This window comes from Oncorhynchus masou, chromosome 26 (assembly GCF_036934945.1).
Source record: "Oncorhynchus masou masou isolate Uvic2021 chromosome 26, UVic_Omas_1.1, whole genome shotgun sequence".
In the NCBI taxonomy this organism is placed as follows: Eukaryota; Metazoa; Chordata; class Actinopteri; order Salmoniformes; family Salmonidae; genus Oncorhynchus; species Oncorhynchus masou.
In genome coordinates this window covers 22,979,473-22,999,561 of record NC_088237.1, presented here as the reverse complement: position 1 = coordinate 22,999,561, position 20,089 = coordinate 22,979,473, and the positions used below count along the sequence as shown (strand labels likewise).

Here is a 20,089-nt window from a genome sequence, read left to right as displayed (position 1 = left end):
TGTGTTAGGTGTGGGAATCTGTCTAATGCACACAGGTGACCCCTAAAAAACTAGAGATTTACACAAATCCCCCATTGTTTAATTGGATTTATTACATGCAGACATTTGAGGCACCAGGAATTATTAATACATTTAAAAACCAAAAACATTGCATGTTATAATTCCTATATTCAGTACATGTATATAAAAAATATAATTGCAGCTACCTGTATTTAACAAAGAATGAGGGTAAAAGGATGACATGAAATGCATAACCAAAGTGTCAAAAGTACATAAAAATACGTTATTTTAATGTAACAGTATATTTCATTGTGTACTAAAACCATCTGTAAGACAAAGGCAGCAGCACCATATTAGTATATATAAAACATGGTACAGTCTTCTATACAAAAAAGTCCAAATCATTAAAGGCAAAACCTAACGGTGCCTGTTAAAGTGATAATTCACCCAAATTACAAAATTACATATTGGTTTCCTTTGGGTGAACTATCCCTTTAACAACTCTGGGGACCACAGTGAGGTGGGGTGGGATGTATGGTACTGTATATAAGAAATGAATAAAGATACTCTATGGGTTATTACATCATGTTCACTTTCACACAATCCGAATGGTTCATTCTGTTGTAGCTCAGTAGCCACTTCAGCTTTAGTCTCTTGTATGCCAACCGCTCGAGGTGACCACACACTGTGACCAGAATGGGATTATCTTAAACACACAGGCAGACCAAGGGTGTGCTGGTCAGTGTCTCAAATGGCACCCTATTCCCTATATAGTGCACTACTTTTAACCAGGGCCCATAGGAAATAGGGTGCCCTTTGGGACGAAACCCTGGTTTCAAGGTCACCCCTCCAAGGTCACACCACAGGAAAATATTTGTTGGCATGGCAATGTCATCCACAACACAAAATTAAAGGTACTTCAACGTTTGAAGAGCTGACCTCATCACTTTATATCCAGATATTTAAATGTGAAAGCATTTCTTTATCCCAAAGTTGAACTTATGAGTAACAACTAAAAAGTCAAGTTGTATAACCAAACATTGAACAAGTCTCTCAGTTTTGTAAAAGTAATTATGCATACTGTAGCCTTGTACACTTTATAGCCGACTCCAGTGGCTTGAAAAGCAAACGCTTCAAAGCTCACTTTCCAGTCTTACTTTTGTTTGTTGTTAGCATTGTCCATTACACTATGTTTTATGCAGTCAACAAAAAGCAAATGCTTTTCTGGTCATACATTTCAAAATGAAGAGGTGTATCCTGTCGGTTTTCAGACATTAACAGAATAATTACACACGCCGATGTGTCTTAACCTAGCAAATATTCTGCTTGAAAACATAAAAAACATTAAAGTAAAACAATTCCACAACAATATATGAAAACATTATTCAAACACGTGCATTGATTGAAATCCTCTAACAGCCATCTGAGAACATCCCCTTCCCATTGTTATATAAAAGGTTGATAAATGCTATAATTTGGTGTATTATACTGAGCTTCTGCTAAACGTGAGTGTGTGTGATCCTTTCTTTACTAACACACACGTGTCCTTGCTTGTGATGCATGGTAGGGTCCTCAGAGCTTACTGTGTCCTCTCCCTCCCTGTCATCCTTCCATCCCTCTGTCTGGGTCGTCCCTTGCCCCCGACCCCCTTTCCCCCATGAATGACACAGGAAGAGCGACGAGAGGTCAGTGAAGGGACAGTGAGGCACAGTGAGGCGTTGGACATTACCACCTCACTTCCAGGTGGCGGCAGCTGGGCGAGGCCCTGTGCCCCCCTTCGCCATTCCCTTAGACCCCAGCGACTGGCCTGAGCGACTCCGTAGGTCACGTTCTACATTCTCGCTCAGCGCCTGCTCCTCGTCGTACCTGACGAAGGGAGGGAAAGATAGAGGGAGGGAGGTAGGGAGAGAGAGAGACAGGCAGGGACGGAGGGGAAGACGGAGAGAGGCAGGGAGGGAGAGAGTGGTGAGTGAGAGAGAGACGGAGGAAGGAAGGGAGGGGAAGAGACAGAGGATAGAGAGAGAGTACACTCTTAGAAAAGGCTTCCAAAAGGGTTCTTCGGCTGCCCCCATAGGATAACACTTTTTGATTCCAGGTAGAACCTTTTTTGGTTCCAGGTAGAACTCTTGTGTTCCAAGGGCTCTTCAAAGGGTTCTCTTATGTGGACAGCCGAAGAACAGTTTTAGGTCCTAGATATCACCTTTTTTTTCTAAGAGTGTATGTGTAAGACAGAGTATTGGTAAGAGCTACAGTGGGGTTCAAAATTATTGACACCTTTGATAAAGATGAGCAAAAATAGAGATCTTTGGCCACGCACACTAGTGGTGGGTTTGGCGTCGAAATGAGAATGCATGAGCAGAAAAGAACCCAGTACCTACTGTAAAGTTTGGTGGTGTATCTTATGGGGCTATTTTGCTTCCACTGGTCGTGGGGTCCTTGTTAATGTCAACGGCATCATGAACTTTACCCAGTATCAGGATATTATTAACAAAACCCTGGTTGCCTCTGCCAGGAGGCTGAAACTTGGCCACAAGTGAATCTTCCAGCAAGACAATAACCCCAAGCACACATCAAAATCCACAAAGAAATGGTTAATTGGCCCAAAAATCAAAAGTAGAAACCTATTGAAAAGCTGTGGTTTGAATTGAAGAGGGCAGTCTATAAGCGCAGACGAAGCATATCAAGGATCTGGAAGGATTCTGTCAGTGGAGGCTGCTGAGGGGAGGACGGCTCATAATAACACCTGGAACAGAATAAATAGAAACCATGTGTTTGATGGTTTTGATACCATTTCACTCATTCTGCTCCAGCCATTACCAAGAGCCTGTTCTCCCCAATTATAGTGCCACCAACCTCCTGTGGATTCTGTATGTAGGAATGGTCTAAGATCCCTCCCAAAGTGTTCTCCAACTCATAAAATAAGTAAAGATGCCAGATATAGAAAGTATAAAGACAATATAGTAATAACATCACAACACAAATGTAACTGAGGTAAAAGGCTGTGTGTTGTCATTCTGATTGGTCAGATTGCTAACATCAATGACTAGAAGCTGCTATGCGGTGAATCGTAGATGGCTTGTTTCAGTTCATTTGATCCTAAATCAGTTCACGGTTAGAGGTATTTTCTCTAACTGTTAATCCTGGCTTGACGGACCAATAGTTCCAAAACATCAAACCCTGCCCATCTGGCACTCCACTATTTGATTTTTTAAAAACAAATAGTGTGTTTCTTTTTACTCTGGGCCACGTTCCGTAGTCAAATGCTGCAGATAGAAATTCCATGATTAGATCCGACTTGATTCCTAATTCTACATGTCAGAGAAGCATAGCATATTTCTATCTAAATAATCCCGAAACGCTGCGTCCTGCTGAACACGCCTCAGGCCTGTTTTCTCCCTTGAGCGCTGTGATAGGAGGAGGGGGCTGTCACTCACAGGACTTGGTAGTTGCCCAGGGCCTCTCGGGGTGGGCTGCGGTTCCAGCGGCAGTCGGGAATATCCCCGTTGGGTGTGACGATGTTGAGAGTGTCATTGATCAGATTGTACTTCAGGATCCGGTCGTTGGCTGTGCTGGAGGTGAGCGACGGAGAAGCGTTAACCTGGAGGACAGACGCGGAATAGCAGAGAGCACAGGTCAGGATAAGCATTAGTCATTATGTACACACTGGGCAGCATGGAAAGTTCTGTCCTGAGTATGAGTAGAGTACAAAGTACTGGAGACTAGTAACAGGCAGGAATGACCTCACTATTTCACTGTTTTCATTTCCTATCGGTCCCCATAGGAACTGGGAGCTGCTTATCAGGCAGGAAATGTACCACCCGGACAATGTATTAGCAGCAACAGTGGGTGTGGGTTGTAAACATACTGGCACACAGAAACCCTCACGGACAATGTATTAGCAGCAAAACATACTGGCACACAGAAACCCTCACCCGGACAATGTATTAGCAGCAACAGTGGGTGTGGGTTGTAAACATACTGGCAACAGGACAATGTATTAGCAGCAACGGTGGGTGTGGGTTGTAAACCCTCACGGACAATGTATTAGCAGCAACAGTGGGTGTGGGTTGTAAACATACTGGCACACAGAAACCCTCACGGACAATGTATTAGCAGCAACAGTGGGTGTGGGTGTAAACATACTGGCACACAGATTAGCACCCATACTGGCACATGGACAATGTATTAGCAGCAACGGTGGGTGTGGGTTGTAAACATACTGGCACACAGAAACCCTCACGGACAATGTATTAGCAGCAACAGTGGGTGTGGGTTGTAAACATACTGGCACACAGAAACCCTCACGGACAATGTATTAGCAGCAACCATACTGGCACACAGAAACCCTCACGGACAATGTATTAGCAGCAACAGTGGGTGTGGGTTGTAAACATACTGGCACACAGAAACCCTCACGGACAATGTATTAGCAGCAACAGTGGGTGTGGGTTGTAAACATACTGGCACACAGAAACCCTCACGGACAATGTATTAGCAGCAACGGTGGGTGTGGGTTGTAAATATACTGGCACACAGACACCCACATGGACAACTAAGAGAGAGAAAAATAGAGATCAATCCCAGAAAGAAATGAGCACACACACACACACACACACACACACACACACACACACACACACAAAGCTTGGTTGGAATCGCTCCCTTGTTTCCCAGCCCTTGCAGACTGAGAGACTGCTGCAGGTTGGTTCCTCAGCTGTTATTCTACAATACACATGAATGAGGGCTTGGCATAGGCATGCCGGCTATTCTGCCCCGGGTGGCTGTACCTAAGGATCTCACAGCGGATCAGCACTCAACACACAGAGACGCTTAGTGAATACGGGACCAGGGAAACTTAAACGATCTACCAAAATAGACCTGTTTTTATTCCTGTTCAAGTCAAAAGTTGAATTCCTCTAGTACCCTCCGAGAATGTTCGACTTCATGTACTCAGCCAGACATTCACAGTGAGAAACCAATAGAAAGTAAACAACTCAGTATGCAAACAATGGCAGATAGAGAAGATTGAAGGAGTTTACAAAGTCATAACAACAGACAATTGTTTCATTGTGACATTCCTAAATCCTAATAACATACATAACTGCTGGTGAACCAGAGTACTTTTTGTTTTCTGTACATTGCCTTGAGCAGGTTTTAGTCAAACACCTCAGACACAAACACACACACATATACAAACACTCGCACAGAGAGAGAGAGAAAAGTCAACCCTAAGGACATTAAACTTGCTAGACAGAGAAAGGAACGCAGCACTGGTTTCACTTCACAAGCAATGCAGAACAAAGAAAACATTTTGACACAAGGTCATCTTAGTAGGAATTAGACTTAGTGAGTAAATCTATAGCATGTTCACAATAAGAGAGACATTTTTACTTCAAGTAATTTTTGCCAATGTCATGTAATTACACTGTGTGTGTGTGTGGGCGCCTCACCTCAATGAGCCATGGCTTCAGCTTGTCATCGATGATGATGTCATATCCATAACACTCAAAGCAATGTTTATCATTGTTCATGACGGGCTGTGAAGAGAGAGAGAGAGGAAGAGGAAGAGAGAGCGTGAGTGTTTAGAGGGGAAAGGGAAGTTAGTGCGTTGAGTGTGTGGGTCAGGAGTGAAAAAGGGAAGAGCAGCTGCAACACAGCAGGGATAAAATTGGGAACACGTTTTTGTTTCAGTATGTGTGTGTGACCACTCACTGCGACGGCCTTTAGGGACTGCACCATGATCCAGTGGATCTGGTCAAACAGTCGGCTGGTCACCTCCTTCCCCCTGGTGCTCTCCAGGTACAGACGCAGGTTACTGACCGTCCACTTCCCACCGTGGACATGGTTATAGTCATCCTGCAACGGGTATAGATGTATTGTACACACATAGAAATATATACGCATAGAAACTCACATCTTTATGTAGGAGACATTTCTGCCTGTTTTAGGCCCATTTAGTGTGTTGTGTATATGTTATCTGTCTTGACAACACACACACACTTACCCCATGTCTCTGAATGGCAACATTGGTCAGGTGCACAAACATGTTGTCCAGTTCACTAGTGCTGGGGGTGTACTTCACTGTGCAAAACCGGCAGAAACCCAGTTTATACCTGGAAGCAACAAAAGGTCCAAATGGACCAAATTGTCAAATACTGATCTGATCAAATGCTGAAGTTATCATTTATCCTAGTGGCAATATCCTTTATTAATGTTTTACAGGATTTGGAAGACTCATTTGCGACCAAGCTTTAACATCCTGACTGAAGTCTTGAGATGTTGCTTCAATATATCCACATACTTTTCCTTGCGCATGATGCCAACTATTTTGTGAAGTGCACCAGTCCCTCCTGTAGCAAAGCACCCCACAACATGATGCTGCAACCCCCGTGCTTCACGGTTGGGATGGTGTTCTTCTGCTTGCAATCCTCACCTTTTTCCTCCAAACATAACGATGGTCATTATGGCCAAACAGTTCTATTTTTGTTTCATCAGACCAGAGGACTTTTCTCCATGTGCAGTTGCAAACTGCTTTTTATGGTGGTTTTGGAGCACTAGCTTCTTCCTTGCTGAGCGGCCTTTCAGGAAAATGTTTTTTTTTTCTTGGCTGGTTTCTTTTGATTTTGCCATGATGTCAAGCAAAGAGGCACTGAGTTTGAAGGTAGGCCTTGAAATACATCCACAGGTACACCTTTTTCATAATTACAGAATTATGAAAAAGTATATGCATACTGCACTGTTTATAATGATGTATTTGCATTTCATGTAACAGAATGTCTATGTTTCTATTAGTATAGGGACAATTAAGTTATGATCTATCTATTACCTATCACCTATCCAGTCATTTCAGAGCGGTAGGACTTGAGGGAAATGAACCCGGGCTGTAGGCTTTAGGTTAATCATAAACCTACATGTAACACTTGAGAGGTCGATAGGTGGTAACCAACACATAGAGACGCAGGTCAAACTTCTTGCCTCCGATCAGCAGTGGGTTGTCGATGTACAGAGAGATGACATAGGCCTCCTTGCCACTTGAGGCCGCTACAAACCTATCAAAAACAAAGGAAAAAGAGCATCAGTCATTTATCTATGGACATCTCATCTACGGACAACGGTGTTGAGAAAAGCAGATTCAAGAGTAGTGGGATAATACTACCTGTATGACATAAGACTGACTATGAACAATGCAAATGCAAGCAAAGACTCACCTTTGGCAGCCACACACAGGACATGTTTATCAGTAGTTAGTAGAGGTGTGTGTGTGTGTGTGTGTGTATACAGTTCAGGTCGGAAGTTTACATACAATTAGGTTGGAGTCATTAAAACTCGTTTTTCAACCACTCCACAAATTTCTTGTTAACAAACTATAGTTTTGGCAAGTCGGTTAGGACATCTACTTTGTGAATGACAAGTAATTTTTCCAACAATTGTTTACAGACAGATTATTTCACTTATAATTCACTGTATCACAATTCCAGTGGGTCAGAAGTTTACATACACTAAGTTGACTGTGCCTTTAAACAGCTTGGAAAATTCCAGAAAATTATGTCATGGTTTAGAAGCTTCTGATAGGCTAATTGACATAATTTGAGTCAATTGGAGGTGTACCTGTGGATGTATTTCAAGGCCTACCTTCAAACTTAGTGCTTCTTTGCTTGACATCATGGGAAAATAAAAGGAAACCAGCCAAGACCTCAGGAAAAAAATTGTAGACATCCACAAGTCTGGTTCATCCTTGGTCGCAATTACAAAATGCCTGAATGTACCATGATCATCTGTACAAACAATAGTACGCAAGTATAAACACTATGAGACCACACAGCCATCATACCGCTCAGGAAGGAGACGCGTTCTGTCTCCTAGAGATGAACGAACTTAGGTGCGAAAAGTGCAAATCAATCCCAGAACAACAGCAAAGGACCTTGTGAAGATGCTGGAGGAAACAGGTACAAAAGTATCTATATCCACAGTAAAACAAGTCCTATATCGACATAACCTGAAAGGCCGCTCAGCAAGGAAGAAGCTACTGCTCCAAAACCACCATAAAAAAGCCAGACTACGGTTTGCAACTGCACATGGAGAAATGTCCTCTGGTCTGATGAAACAAAAATAGAACTGTTTGGCCATAATGACCATCGTGGGGCGGCAGGGTAGCCTAGTGGTTAGAGCGTTGGGCTAGTAACCGGAAGGTTGCATGTTCAAATCCCGAGCTGACAAGGCCGTCATTGAAAATAAGAATTTGTTCTTAACTGACTTAAATAAAGGTTAAAATAAATAAAATCATTATGTTTGGAGGGAAAACGTAGGCTTGCAAGCCAAAGAATACCATCCCAACCGTGAAGCACGGGGCTGGCAGCATCATGTTGTGGGGGTGCTTTGCTGCATGAGGGACTGGTGCACTTCACAAAATAGATGGCATCATGAGGTTGGAAAATTATGTGGATATATTGAAGCAACATGTCAAGACATCAGTCAGGAAGTTAAAGCTTGGTCGCAAATGAGTCTTCCAAATGGAGAACGACCCCAAGCATACTTCCAAAGTTGTGGCAAAATGGCTTAAGGACAACAAAGTCAAGGTATTGGAGTGGCCATCACAAAGCCCTGACCTCAATCCCATAGAAAATTTGTGGCCTGAACTGAAAAAGCATGTGCGAGCATGGAGGCCTACAAACATGACTCAGTTACACCAGCTCTGGTAGGAGGAATGGGTCAAAATTCACCCAACTTATTGAGGGAAGCTTGTGGAAGGCTACATTTGACCCAAGTTAAACAATTTAAAGGCAATGCTACCAAATACTAATTGAGTGTAAGTAAACTTCTGACCCACTGGGAATGTGATGAAAGAAATAAAAGCTGGAAAAAATAATTCTCTCTACTATTATTATAATTATAATGCAGGGCATTATTACAAGGATTAAATTATAGGAGTTTTGAAAAGCTGAGTTTAAATGTATTTGGCTATGGGGTATGTAAACTTCCGACTTCAACTGTATGTATGTGTGTGTGTGTGTGTGTGTGTGTGTGTGTGTGTGTGTGTGTGTGTGTGTGTGTGTGTGTGTGTGTGTGTGTGTGTGTGTGTGTGTCAGCACTCACGTGGAGGTACGGCTGTCTCGAGACCACTTCTTGATCTGGGAAAGTTTGTTGATGAGGAAAATGCCTTTTCCCTGAGCCTTCCCACACGGCTTCATTATCCAAGTGCTGGAAGGACTCTTACGGAACTCCTCCACAAACAGATTATAATCCGCCGGAAGCATGAACGTCACCGGCACAAAGTCTGGGTCACAACCAGACAGGGAGAGAGGGAGTATAAAAACGCAGAGAAATATGAAAGGACAGTATTGATGACATTTGTTTAACAGCACAAAATAATTAGTGAGTTTAGCTGTTATAGCCCAAGACCCCGAAAAAGGGACACTTCTAGTCAGGTGCAACTGAAATTGAAATGCATCTTACATCCACATTTATTTACATATACTGTAAGTAAGCAGTGTGCGTGTATGGGAAAGCTCATAACTGCCACCTAAATAAAGGTATTTCCCATTTTCGTCTTTCTCGGCCAGCGGGCTTCCCTCCTTCTCCATATCTTTGCGGTAGCGTTTGATGTTCTTGATCATCAGGTCCTTCCTGGTCAGCTCGTAGTGGTTGGGGAAGTGGTTGACCATCTGCTCGTCCGAGAGACGGTAACCCGTGTCCACACTGAACACGTTCCGGATGGTCTGGACGCTCATCCTATAGGGAGGCATAGACGGATCATAAACAGGGTTTCCCCAAGGCTGATGGAGATTCGCAGGGGGTAGTTAGTCAGGGATGGAATTTTTGTGATTAATCAGGAATTTCTGTTTTTCTGAATGACATTATCTGTTATTTACAGTTACACATCATTGCAGTTTGTCTAATTTACCCCTGAAGCAATATCTTTATGTATTAAAAAAAAAAGTTTTTTATGTTGTCCTGGGCTGTGTTCAGTAGGCACAAATAAAATAAAATGTTTAAAAAAGAAGGTGAGTGTTTTTATTGGACAAGACCAAGTAGTAACGCCTGTTTCAAAGCATTCTTCTCTCCTGTTTTGTGCACACTGAACACGACCCTGATCTCTGTATGTGCTACACTGGCATTCATAAGCACCCACTGTGTATTGTCACTCAGAGAAAGCTCCATAGCTCCAATGACAGCCTACCAGTAGAAGTTCCAGTCCTCGTTCTCTGTGACCTGAGTCCATCCTCTCTTCTCAAAGTTGTTGATGAGTACGGATTTCTCAATGTCGGTCACCCATTTCACCTTATTAGCCATGGTTCCTCCTTGAGTCTCTCTCACACACACACGGAAACACACACCAATGCAAGCACAAACACACATGCACAGATGAGCTTAGCACGTGTAATAAACACAGGTATAACTAACGTTAATAGTCTATTGTTTTGCCCATGATGAGCCACTGCTGTTAGCTATCTCGCAAAAACACTGAATTCATGTGCTATATTCACAACTATCCTTTGGTAGCATTTTGGTGTACTGTAAAGCATTGAACACAATCGCGTTATGTCAGCTAGCTAAGTATCTATGTATCCTTCCACACCAAATAACAGTTTTAGCTAGCTACCTGGAAATCAATCTTCTAATCTTCTTGTCAGACAACTGGTCATCAGTCCCAGATAGCTGGATCCACCCTGCCTGAGACACCTGCAAAGGAGAATGATTTTTCATCCAATCGTGATGTCTGGTTCAATCGCCTTCAAGGGGAATTTAATGCAAATTATAAAGGAGAAATCCTCAATTTATTGACTTCATCATGTAATCTGCTAAAAGGGTGGATGCTAGTTATCTCTTATCTTGATTTATCGATCCATCCCAGTCAGCTGGCAGATGAATACCGTGCTCTTCCGGGTGAATAACCTAGCAACCGACGACGCCTCGAACTGTCAAATATTCCCTGCTCGTTCCACCACAGGGTGGCGCTAAATGCACATGGTCCAATTTTTAGCATGCAGAGACATTTTGCCCCTCGTGACTCCCTCTAGTGGTTGTTGAGAGAAACACTCCTCAACAATCTTCCTGGTGTAACTGCCATAGGCGTGGCTGTTGAAATGATGATTGTGGCAGTTACCTGAAAACAACAAGATTAAAGGACGCTGCTGTAAGTAGGAACATTTTAAACAACTGTGAAATGTTCAAAACATTTTTATATTCAGAATATTGTTCTATAATGCCCATATTATTTGCGTTACAGGGCGGCGTCAACTTTAATCTACAAAATAGGTAAATTTGACATTTTTGTTATTCTACAATGCACCTGTTCCTTTGTCGTAAGACAAGGAACGTTGTGTAGACAGATATTGACTGCAGTACTGCTCTTCCATAGATGTGAAACTCGATGGCAAAATATGAATAATGATAGGATCATTATCATTGTTTAAATATTTTACATTGAAATGGGGCAAATTATACTGTCTTTGCTTGTGTGATCTTCAAATCGACCTTAGGTTTGTTTGGTGAAGAGGATGACATCACCTTGTTTTGACAAACCCCTATCAAAACATTACTATCCACAAATAATATTTTCCCCCAATTGTTATGATTTGATCATGCTGTAGAGCTAAGGAATATATGATGTTATTAGCAATAATACTATTATTAATGTAATAGTTAAATAATTCATAGTATCTTTACTACATATATTTTACATTATTGTATTTATTTTTATTTGCTAATTATTTTAAAGCAAGACTAATGGCAAATCCATCCTTTCATTGGATTGGTTTGAGACATTACATTTGTAAAGACATTATGTAATATTACAAAATCAAATGTATATTTTAAGATGACTAAACAAGGAAGCAATTGTTTTGCAATGGTATCCGTTTGGTTGATTTGAGTAATGTAAATCCACCATTTGCATTGTTACTATCTCTCCAACAGGACGTGAGCAGAGGGACAGAACAGCTTAGGGACAGGTGAGCAGAGCCAGGGGTGTGTTCAACACTAAACTCTCTTGTGTTTCACATTGAGATACCTAGTAAAAACTGACGTGACATGCACTAATGTAGGTCACACACACACACACACGTGTGTTTATTTATGTATCGCACGCGCGCGTACACACTGTATTTTGAAACCTCACTGAGCCCATCCTGTGCAGTGAATCCTGAAGATGAAATCTTTTCAGGATGAGGAAAGTTTGTGTGCACTGACCTGAATAATCTCCCCGGCAACACACTTCTGGTCACATGACTCAATATTTACACAGGTAGATAATTATGGGCGTTAAAGTTATTATGACCATGGTCACACATACGGCTAGGTGCAATAACTCACCTGTTAACACACACACACAGCTAGGTGCACTGACTCACCTGTTAACACACACACACACGGCTAGGTGCAATAACTCACCTGTTAACACACACACACAGCTAGGTGCACTGACTCACCTGTTAACACACACACACGGCTAGGTGCAATAACTCACCTGTTAACACACACACACGGCTAGGTGCACTGACTCACCTGTTAACACACACACACGGCTAGGTGCAATAACTCACCTGTTAACACACACACAGCTAGGTGCACTGACTCACCTGTTAACACACACACACGGCTAGGTGCAATAACTCACCTGTTAACACACACACACGGCTAGGTGCACTGACTCACCTGTTAACACACACACACGGCTAGGTGCAATAACTCACCTGTTAGCACACACACACGGCTAGGTGCAATAACTCACCTGTTAACACACACACACGGCTAGGTGCAATAACTCACCTGTTAACACACACACACAGCTAGGTGCAATAACTCACCTGTTAACACACACACACAGCTAGGTGCAATAACTCACCTGTTAACACACACACACACAGCTAGGTGCAATAACTCACCTGTTAACACACACACACGGCTAGGTGCAATAACTAGGTGCAATAACTCACCTGTTAACACACACACACAGCTAGGTGCAATAACTCACCTGTTAACACACACACACAGCTAGGTGCAATAACTCACCTGTTAACACACACACACAGCTAGGTGCAATAACTCACCTGTTAACACACACACACAGCTAGGTGCAATAACTCCCCTGTTAACACACACACACAGCTAGGTGCACTGACTCACCTGTTAACACACACACACAGCTAGGTGCAATAACTCACCTGTTAGCACACACACACGGCTAGGTGCACTGACTCACCTGTTAACACACACACACGGCTAGGTGCAATAACTCACCTGTTAACACACACACAGCTAGGTGCACTGACTCACCTGTTAACACACACACACGGCTAGGTGCAATAACTCACCTGTTAACACACACACACGGCTAGGTGCACTGACTCACCTGTTAACACACACACACGGCTAGGTGCAATAACTCACCTGTTAGCACACACACACGGCTAGGTGCAATAACTCACCTGTTAACACACACACACGGCTAGGTGCAATAACTCACCTGTTAACACACACACACAGCTAGGTGCAATAACTCACCTGTTAACACACACACACAGCTAGGTGCAATAACTCACCTGTTAACACACACACACACAGCTAGGTGCAATAACTCACCTGTTAACACACACACACAGCTAGGTGCAATAACTCACCTGTTAACACACACACACAGCTAGGTGCAATAACTCACCTGTTAACACACACACACAGCTAGGTGCAATAACTCACCTGTTAACACACACACACAGCTAGGTGCAATAACTCACCTGTTAACACACACACACAGCTAGGTGCAATAACTCCCCTGTTAACACACACACACAGCTAGGTGCACTGACTCACCTGTTAACACACACACACAGCTAGGTGCAATAACTCACCTGTTAGCACACACACACAGATAGGTGCAATAACTCACCTGTTAACACACACACAAGGCTAGGTGCAATAACTCACCTGTTAGCACACACACACGGCTAGGTGCAATAACTCACCTGTTAACACACACACACGGCTAGGTGCAATAACTCACCTGTTAACACACACACACACGGCTAGGTGCAATAACTCACCTGTTAACACACACACACAGCTAGGTGCAATAACTCACCTGTTAACACACACACACAGCTAGGTGCAATAACTCACCTGTTAACACACACACACAGCTAGGTGCAATAACTCACCTGTTAACACACACACACAGCTAGGTGCAATAACTCACCTGTTAACACACACACACGGCTAGGTGCAATAACTCACCTGTTAACACACACACACGGCTAGGTGCAATAACTCACCTGTTAACACACACACACGGCTAGGTGCAATAACTCACCTGTTAACACACACACACGGCTAGGTGCAATAACTCACCTGTTAACACACACACACGGCTAGGTGCAATAACTCACCTGTTAACACACACACACAGCTAGGTGCAATAACTCACCTGTTAACACCTGTTAACACACACACACAGCTAGGTGCAATAACTCACCTGTTAACACACACACACAGCTAGGTGCAATAACTCACCTGTTAACACACACACACAGCTAGGTGCAATAACTCACCTATTAACACACACACACAGCTAGGTGCAATAACTCACCTGTTAACACACACACACAGCTAGGTGCAATAACTCACCTGTTAACACACACACACAGCTAGGTGCAATAACTCACCTGTTAACACACACACACAGCTAGGTGCAATAACTCACCTGTTAACACACACACACAGCTAGGTGCAATAACTCACCTGTTAACACACACACACAGCTAGGTGCAATAACTCACCTGTTAACACACACACACAGCTAGGTGCAATAACTCACCTGTTAACACACACACACACAGCTAGGTGCAATAACTCACCTGTTAACACACACACACAGCTAGGTGCAATAACTCACCTGTTAACACACACACACAGCTAGGTGCACTGACTCACCTGTTAACACACACACACAGCTAGGTGCACTGACTCACCTGTTAACACACACACACAGCTAGGTGCACTGACTCACCTGTTAACACACACACACAGCTAGGTGCACTGACTCACCTGTTAACACACACACACAGCTAGGTGCACTGACTCACCTGTTAACACACACAAAGGAAACTGTTGTCCTGACATGGCTTCCACATAATTTAGGAGTGACACACTGAAACTCATGACATGCGTGTGGCATAACTCTTTTCTTTATCAGAAAACAAAATGGTGGAGCACAGAAGAGAGCGACACCGTGCCATTTCCCTCAGGGCTGGACCTAGTGAGGTGGACAACGTCACCCTGTCTGATGTGAATCTCAGGTAGAGGCTACGTCACCCCAGTCCTGACCTCTTGATCAGTTTACACAGACAATACGAGATAAGAAATTGTTACATTTTACTCAAACTCTGTCATAAATCGAATTGTACTGGTCACATATGGCATTTGGCTGACGTTATCTTTTATAATGATATAAGAGACATTCAAAGGTGGTATTTGAACCCTAATTTCTTCCTCCATTGATGTAGTCACTAATCTGACATTATGGGTGAAAGCAAAATGGTTGGAAGTGAACACTTTGTTGCTACCCAATCACTGATTACCTCAAGGAATAAAGAACACATTTCTAATGTTTCGTGAACATCATTTCTGTCCGTCACTCCTTTAGAATCCATGCCTGGGCTGCCCGGACAACAGGTCATCAGCTGGCAGAGATGGGTGACAGACTGGACCGTGAATGGGCAGAGAGACACCCTAATCAGTGGCCTGTGCCACAAACTCTCCATGTGACAAATCCTGCCCATGCCCTGACTAGAAGCATCTATAGGTGAGAAGGCTTAAAGACCAGGATGTATTGTGCCAAACAACTAGTTAATCAGTGCTTATTTTGCACATAAGAAATATTTAACACGCGATATATGACAATATGGTTAACAAAGATTTAATGTAACTCATTATCAGGGGGATACAAAGACAGCTTTGGGGAGTGAAGAGTTTGCCTGGCGTGGCCAAAGCCTGTTTGGCTTCCGCTCTCCACAGGCAGGCTACACAGAGAGCAGAGGCTTGGGTAAGAGCCAACAACATATTACATATACCTACAGTATCTACTTCCCTCACATCTCATTTGCATTGGGATTGGGGATACGTCTCTTACTACTACTCATGTGTTGTCCCTTGCCCCTACACAGGTTTCCAGTATTCAACCTGCTAACTGCCCTGGTTGGGCCAAAGCAATGCTTGCCACTGTGGCACTGGTGGCCATGGCAACCATTTGCACTGCATTGTGGAAGGAGTAGAAAGGCTAACCATTGCACTGAGGGGGGCCTTGGCTGGACTTCTGGCTACAATGTTCTATGTTGGACCATTTCCTAATTGAGTGATATTTTTAAACAATTTTTACTATAGACTTTAGGAAAAAAGAAATACCGTGTGTGTTATTGAATTGATTGTGCTGGATCACAGTTTTTATAGTCTTATCAACTGATGCATGTTTTAAAGACTGTTGCTGGTCTGCAGTCTTTTCTATGAAGATTGAGCCTGTTACTGGTTAGACATTTAATTGCCACAACTATCTTATGTAGCTTATTACACCATTAAATGGACACTGGAAAATGATTTTTTAATGACTTGAGAAAAAATCAAACTTGAGAGAAACCAAATTGACTTGACTCTCATAAATACCGGGTATTTATTTATTGGTGCAAAGTCACTTGAATGAGTTCATATGCACAGTCATTTCTGTCACATTGAAGGAAGTATACTGTAGGTAATGTATGTGTCAATGTCTTTAGTACTGTTTTACTCATTTTGGGTGATTGTCAATGGGTGTAGACTGTACAGTATGTAGACTGTACTGTATTGATACGAGTCTCTTCACAAATCCATGAGTCCCGTCTTACTCCTCAGACCATAATCCTCTGTCATCGTGGGTGGTGACGTCCACGTGTGTGTAGCTCTTGTAGGCCTTCATGTTGCACTTCTGCAGCGTGGCCCCCAGCTGCTTGCCGGGGCCCACCTCATAGGTGTGGGGGAAGCTCTGACCCTGGGTCCTCTCAAACACCTCGTGGAGGGTCTACTCCCACTTCACTGGCAACACCAGCTGCTTGGCCAGCTGCCTGCGCACATGGCCCTCATGCATGTAGCGCTTGGCGTCCACGTTGGAGTACACGTTGATCTCGAGCCGACGTACCAAAGTTGGGATGGGTAGAGAGACGGGTTTGGTAAAGGATTTTTCCACTCCTTTAAATGTACTTTGGCATTTATGGAGGGAAACTGTAAATGTTTTTAACCAGACTTATACAATTGACAATCTGTCTGTGGTCCATGTTAGGAATCGAATCTTGTAAACTCCACCATACTTCAACCAACACGACTGGAGATATTCTATACTTCACATATTCTGTATATTGTAACGTCCTGGCTGCACAGTACATTGACCAACTGGAAATTGAAAATATATTATTGACTGATTGATGAAGTTCCGTACCTCCACCTGTCTGAGGACATCTCTCAGGGGCACGGTGGCAGACTCCATCAGTGCTGTGTGGAAGGCCCCATTCACCGGGAGCGGCCGCGCACGCAGGAAGTGAAGTTTCCTCAAGTTCTGTTGTAGGAAGTCCAGTGCCTGAGGGAGGACCGGAGGAAGTGTCTGACTCATTCCCAATGTCAATTCCACCCCTAGCCCCTTCCCCTAAATCATTTAGATATCTGAGAAGTAGGCCTGTAGCCTGCTTGACTCTGATCTCAAATAAATGTGAGGTACGTAAAGCCAGGATGTTGTGGCCCAAGAGTGACCCAACTTCAAAGAATAATGACTCCCCATCCATCCACTACCTCTTTGTGGCCAGCGATGACTCTCCCGTCGGGGAAAAGGTAGTTGGCCACGCTGCAGACGGGCTCCTTGATGCCCAGGCTAAGGCAGTGCTCCCTGGCCTGCAAACAGGCATGTTTGTACTTAGCCTGGGGCCGTCCCATTACCGACAGCATGCCACTAGGGATCAGCTCTGACGCGTTCTGCATGGCCTCTGCTCGCACCTTCACCGCATACAGGGCTGTAGGATGAAAGAGAAAACTAGGGCGACTTAGAATTGTTTACCGTCCGTTCATAATTAAGTATAGCACAACGTTGGATAGACTATTGAGGTTCACCTTCTGCGAAATCCATGGCACCAGAAAACACCAGGGCTGCAAACTCTCCCACACTAAATCCTGCAGCAGCCACACAATTCTCAATGGCCTTGAGATGGATGAGATCGCATATGACGACAAGATGTTTGTAGAGAAATACAATAATATTATTGGTATAAAACATCAGGGTGTTTTAGGCTGTATAGTTAAACATATGTAATGTATACTTTGCCATTAAATGCACACTTGTAACTTTAAATAACATGCAACTCACACAGCATCGACGCATAAGCGGCTACAGACATGGCAACTACTATGTGGCTTACCGCTGGATTTTCGTGGTTCAGCCTCTCCACAGCTGCCAGTGATGTGACAAACACTGCGGGCTGACAGTGGACTGTCTTCATCAATTCCTCCTCTGGTCCATCTCGGCACAGAGGCAGAAAGTCGTAGCCCAGTATCTTCTGCGCGACGCCAAACATGTCCTTGACATTTCTGTATTTCAGAATCCCGCGACCCATACCCAACACTCGCGCGGTTTCTTTTTGGGTCTCCGTTGCTCTTCCTCCGTGGGCTCATTCTCCAGGAGTTTGGTCTCGGGTGATGCTTGTGTCCCGTTCTGGGAGCCATGCTGATGGGGGTTGTTTGACACTTTCCTGCACAAGGAGGGAAATGACCTAAGCTCCGTCATTGAGGGTATCCTCATCATGTTGTGTAGGGTAGCGCCACTCATGTTGACTGATACCTTTTCGCAGGACCACGACATTAATGTGCATATTATTGCCACATGCAATCTCTAAATTTGGTGTCCACCAAAGTGGTTCGCAGGTTTATATAAGTTCAAGGAACAAATATTATATACTCCATGAGACGATCAATTGGCGCTGGGCGCAGCCATATTGCTTGGGAGGGAAAGTCGCGCTCAATTGACGTAGAACGAAGGTCAGTGTTTGGGTGTGTTGCAGATTCACAAGAAATCACACAAAAACATCACAAGACGTCAAAAATACTCATTGAAATAGCAATCTTTAGTTAGAAATATTGCAAGTGATTGTTTGAATATTTTCTCCATTGCTTGGTAGACCTATTTACCTACACAAACAAATATGTTCAACTTCTGTTGGCTATCGAAAGAATCGAGGTAAAGACAGTTACAGGTTGGATATTCGCCTGTTGGACCGTCAACATAGTGGCAAATCAAGTTTTTCAAATTTCAATAGCTATTTAACCATTACTCCTAAATTTTTCAAAACTGGTTCTAGCTAACCCGATGGCATAGACACACATTGCACACATTTATTTTTTGTCAATTTGTATCTCGCATATTTTTAATTATTTATTTACATATTTGAATTTCAATAGCTCATTGGTAATATTACCTACTGGACTCAAACAAGGTTCATAATGTCCACTGACTAACCTCCATAATATATTGCACACCCTTTAGTTTGTCCATTTTCATCTCACAAGATTTTACATTAATTTTTCAAAATGTAAAATTTCAATAGCTCCTTGGTCATGTGACCTAGTGACTTTCACCAAGGTTCAGAATGTCCAGTCAGTGGACCTAAACCTTGCACACCCTTTAGTTTGTCCATTGTCATCTCACATGATTTTTACATGAATTTTTCAAAATGTAAAATTTCAATGGCTCCTTGGTCATGTGACCTAGTGACTTCAAACATGGTGCAGAATGTACCCTTCTATATTGCATGCTCTTGTTTGTGTACTGTAAAATCACGCGGTGTAAAATTGACTAACTAAAGGGTGTGCAATGTGTAGGCTCACTGAGTGGACATTCTGAACCTTGTTTGAGTCAGGTAGATCACAATACCAATGAGCTATTGAAATTTATATGTAAAAACCTTTGTACTTTGTTTACGCTCTAACTAATTCAACTAGGAATACAAAATGCTGCTCACATTTCCACATGTTTATTAGCTTAGAAAAGCAAATTAATATCCAAATCGTGAAAATAAGACCTGTGCAATGG

The 20,089-nt window shown here is 43.1% G+C and overlaps 1 protein-coding gene, 1 long non-coding RNA gene and 1 pseudogene across 4 annotated transcripts; 1 reads left to right on the top strand and 2 right to left on the bottom strand.

Annotated features, from left to right (window-relative positions):
* Positions 1-69: 69 nt before the first annotated feature.
* Positions 70-11,089, bottom strand: LOC135515062 (polyglutamylase complex subunit TTLL1). 3 transcript variants are annotated; one of them, XM_064938877.1, is made up of 10 exons: positions 10,601-11,089; positions 10,178-10,305; positions 9,521-9,729; positions 9,094-9,274; positions 6,912-7,049; positions 6,005-6,113; positions 5,713-5,856; positions 5,451-5,537; positions 3,435-3,598; positions 70-1,866 (listed from the first exon to the last, which is right to left on the bottom strand). In XM_064938877.1, the coding sequence occupies exons 2-10, from the start codon at positions 10,288-10,290 to the stop codon at positions 1,734-1,736; spliced, it is 1,278 nt and encodes a 425-aa protein (XP_064794949.1). In that variant the 5' UTR covers positions 10,291-10,305; positions 10,601-11,089; the 3' UTR covers positions 70-1,733. The 3 variants fall into 3 exon arrangements, 2 of the variants coding, with proteins under 2 accessions (XP_064794949.1, XP_064794948.1); XM_064938876.1 differs by lacking the exon at positions 10,601-11,089 and having other exon boundaries at positions 10,178-10,594; XR_010451759.1 differs by lacking the exon at positions 10,601-11,089 and having other exon boundaries at positions 1,777-1,866; positions 2,379-3,598; positions 10,178-10,594.
* LOC135515064 (uncharacterized) lies at positions 11,058-16,574 on the top strand. The gene is made up of 7 exons (XR_010451760.1): positions 11,058-11,134; positions 11,228-11,256; positions 11,917-11,951; positions 15,188-15,290; positions 15,638-15,796; positions 15,931-16,036; positions 16,158-16,574. It is a non-coding gene; the product is annotated as an uncharacterized LOC135515064 (long non-coding RNA).
* A 44-nt stretch (positions 16,575-16,618) lies between these two features.
* On the bottom strand, positions 16,619-19,010 carry LOC135515063 (malonyl-CoA-acyl carrier protein transacylase, mitochondrial-like; annotated as a pseudogene).
* Positions 19,011-20,089: the final 1,079 nt, after the last annotated feature.

Bases quoted from the DNA above. Each gene is read 5' to 3' on its own strand.
- LOC135515062 (XM_064938876.1), bottom strand. From the start codon at position 10,356: ATGTGTGTTTGTGCTTGCATTGGTGTGTGTTTCCGTGTGTGTGTGAGA. The intron at 9,275-9,520 runs GTGGCAGTTATG...GTTGTGACCCAG, and splicing joins TGGGAAATACCTTTATTTAG to ACTTTGTGCCGGTGACGTTC. The intron at 6,114-6,911 runs GTAGGTTTATGA...TGTTGCTTCCAG, and splicing joins CGACCTCTCAAGTGTTACAT to GTATAAACTGGGTTTCTGCC.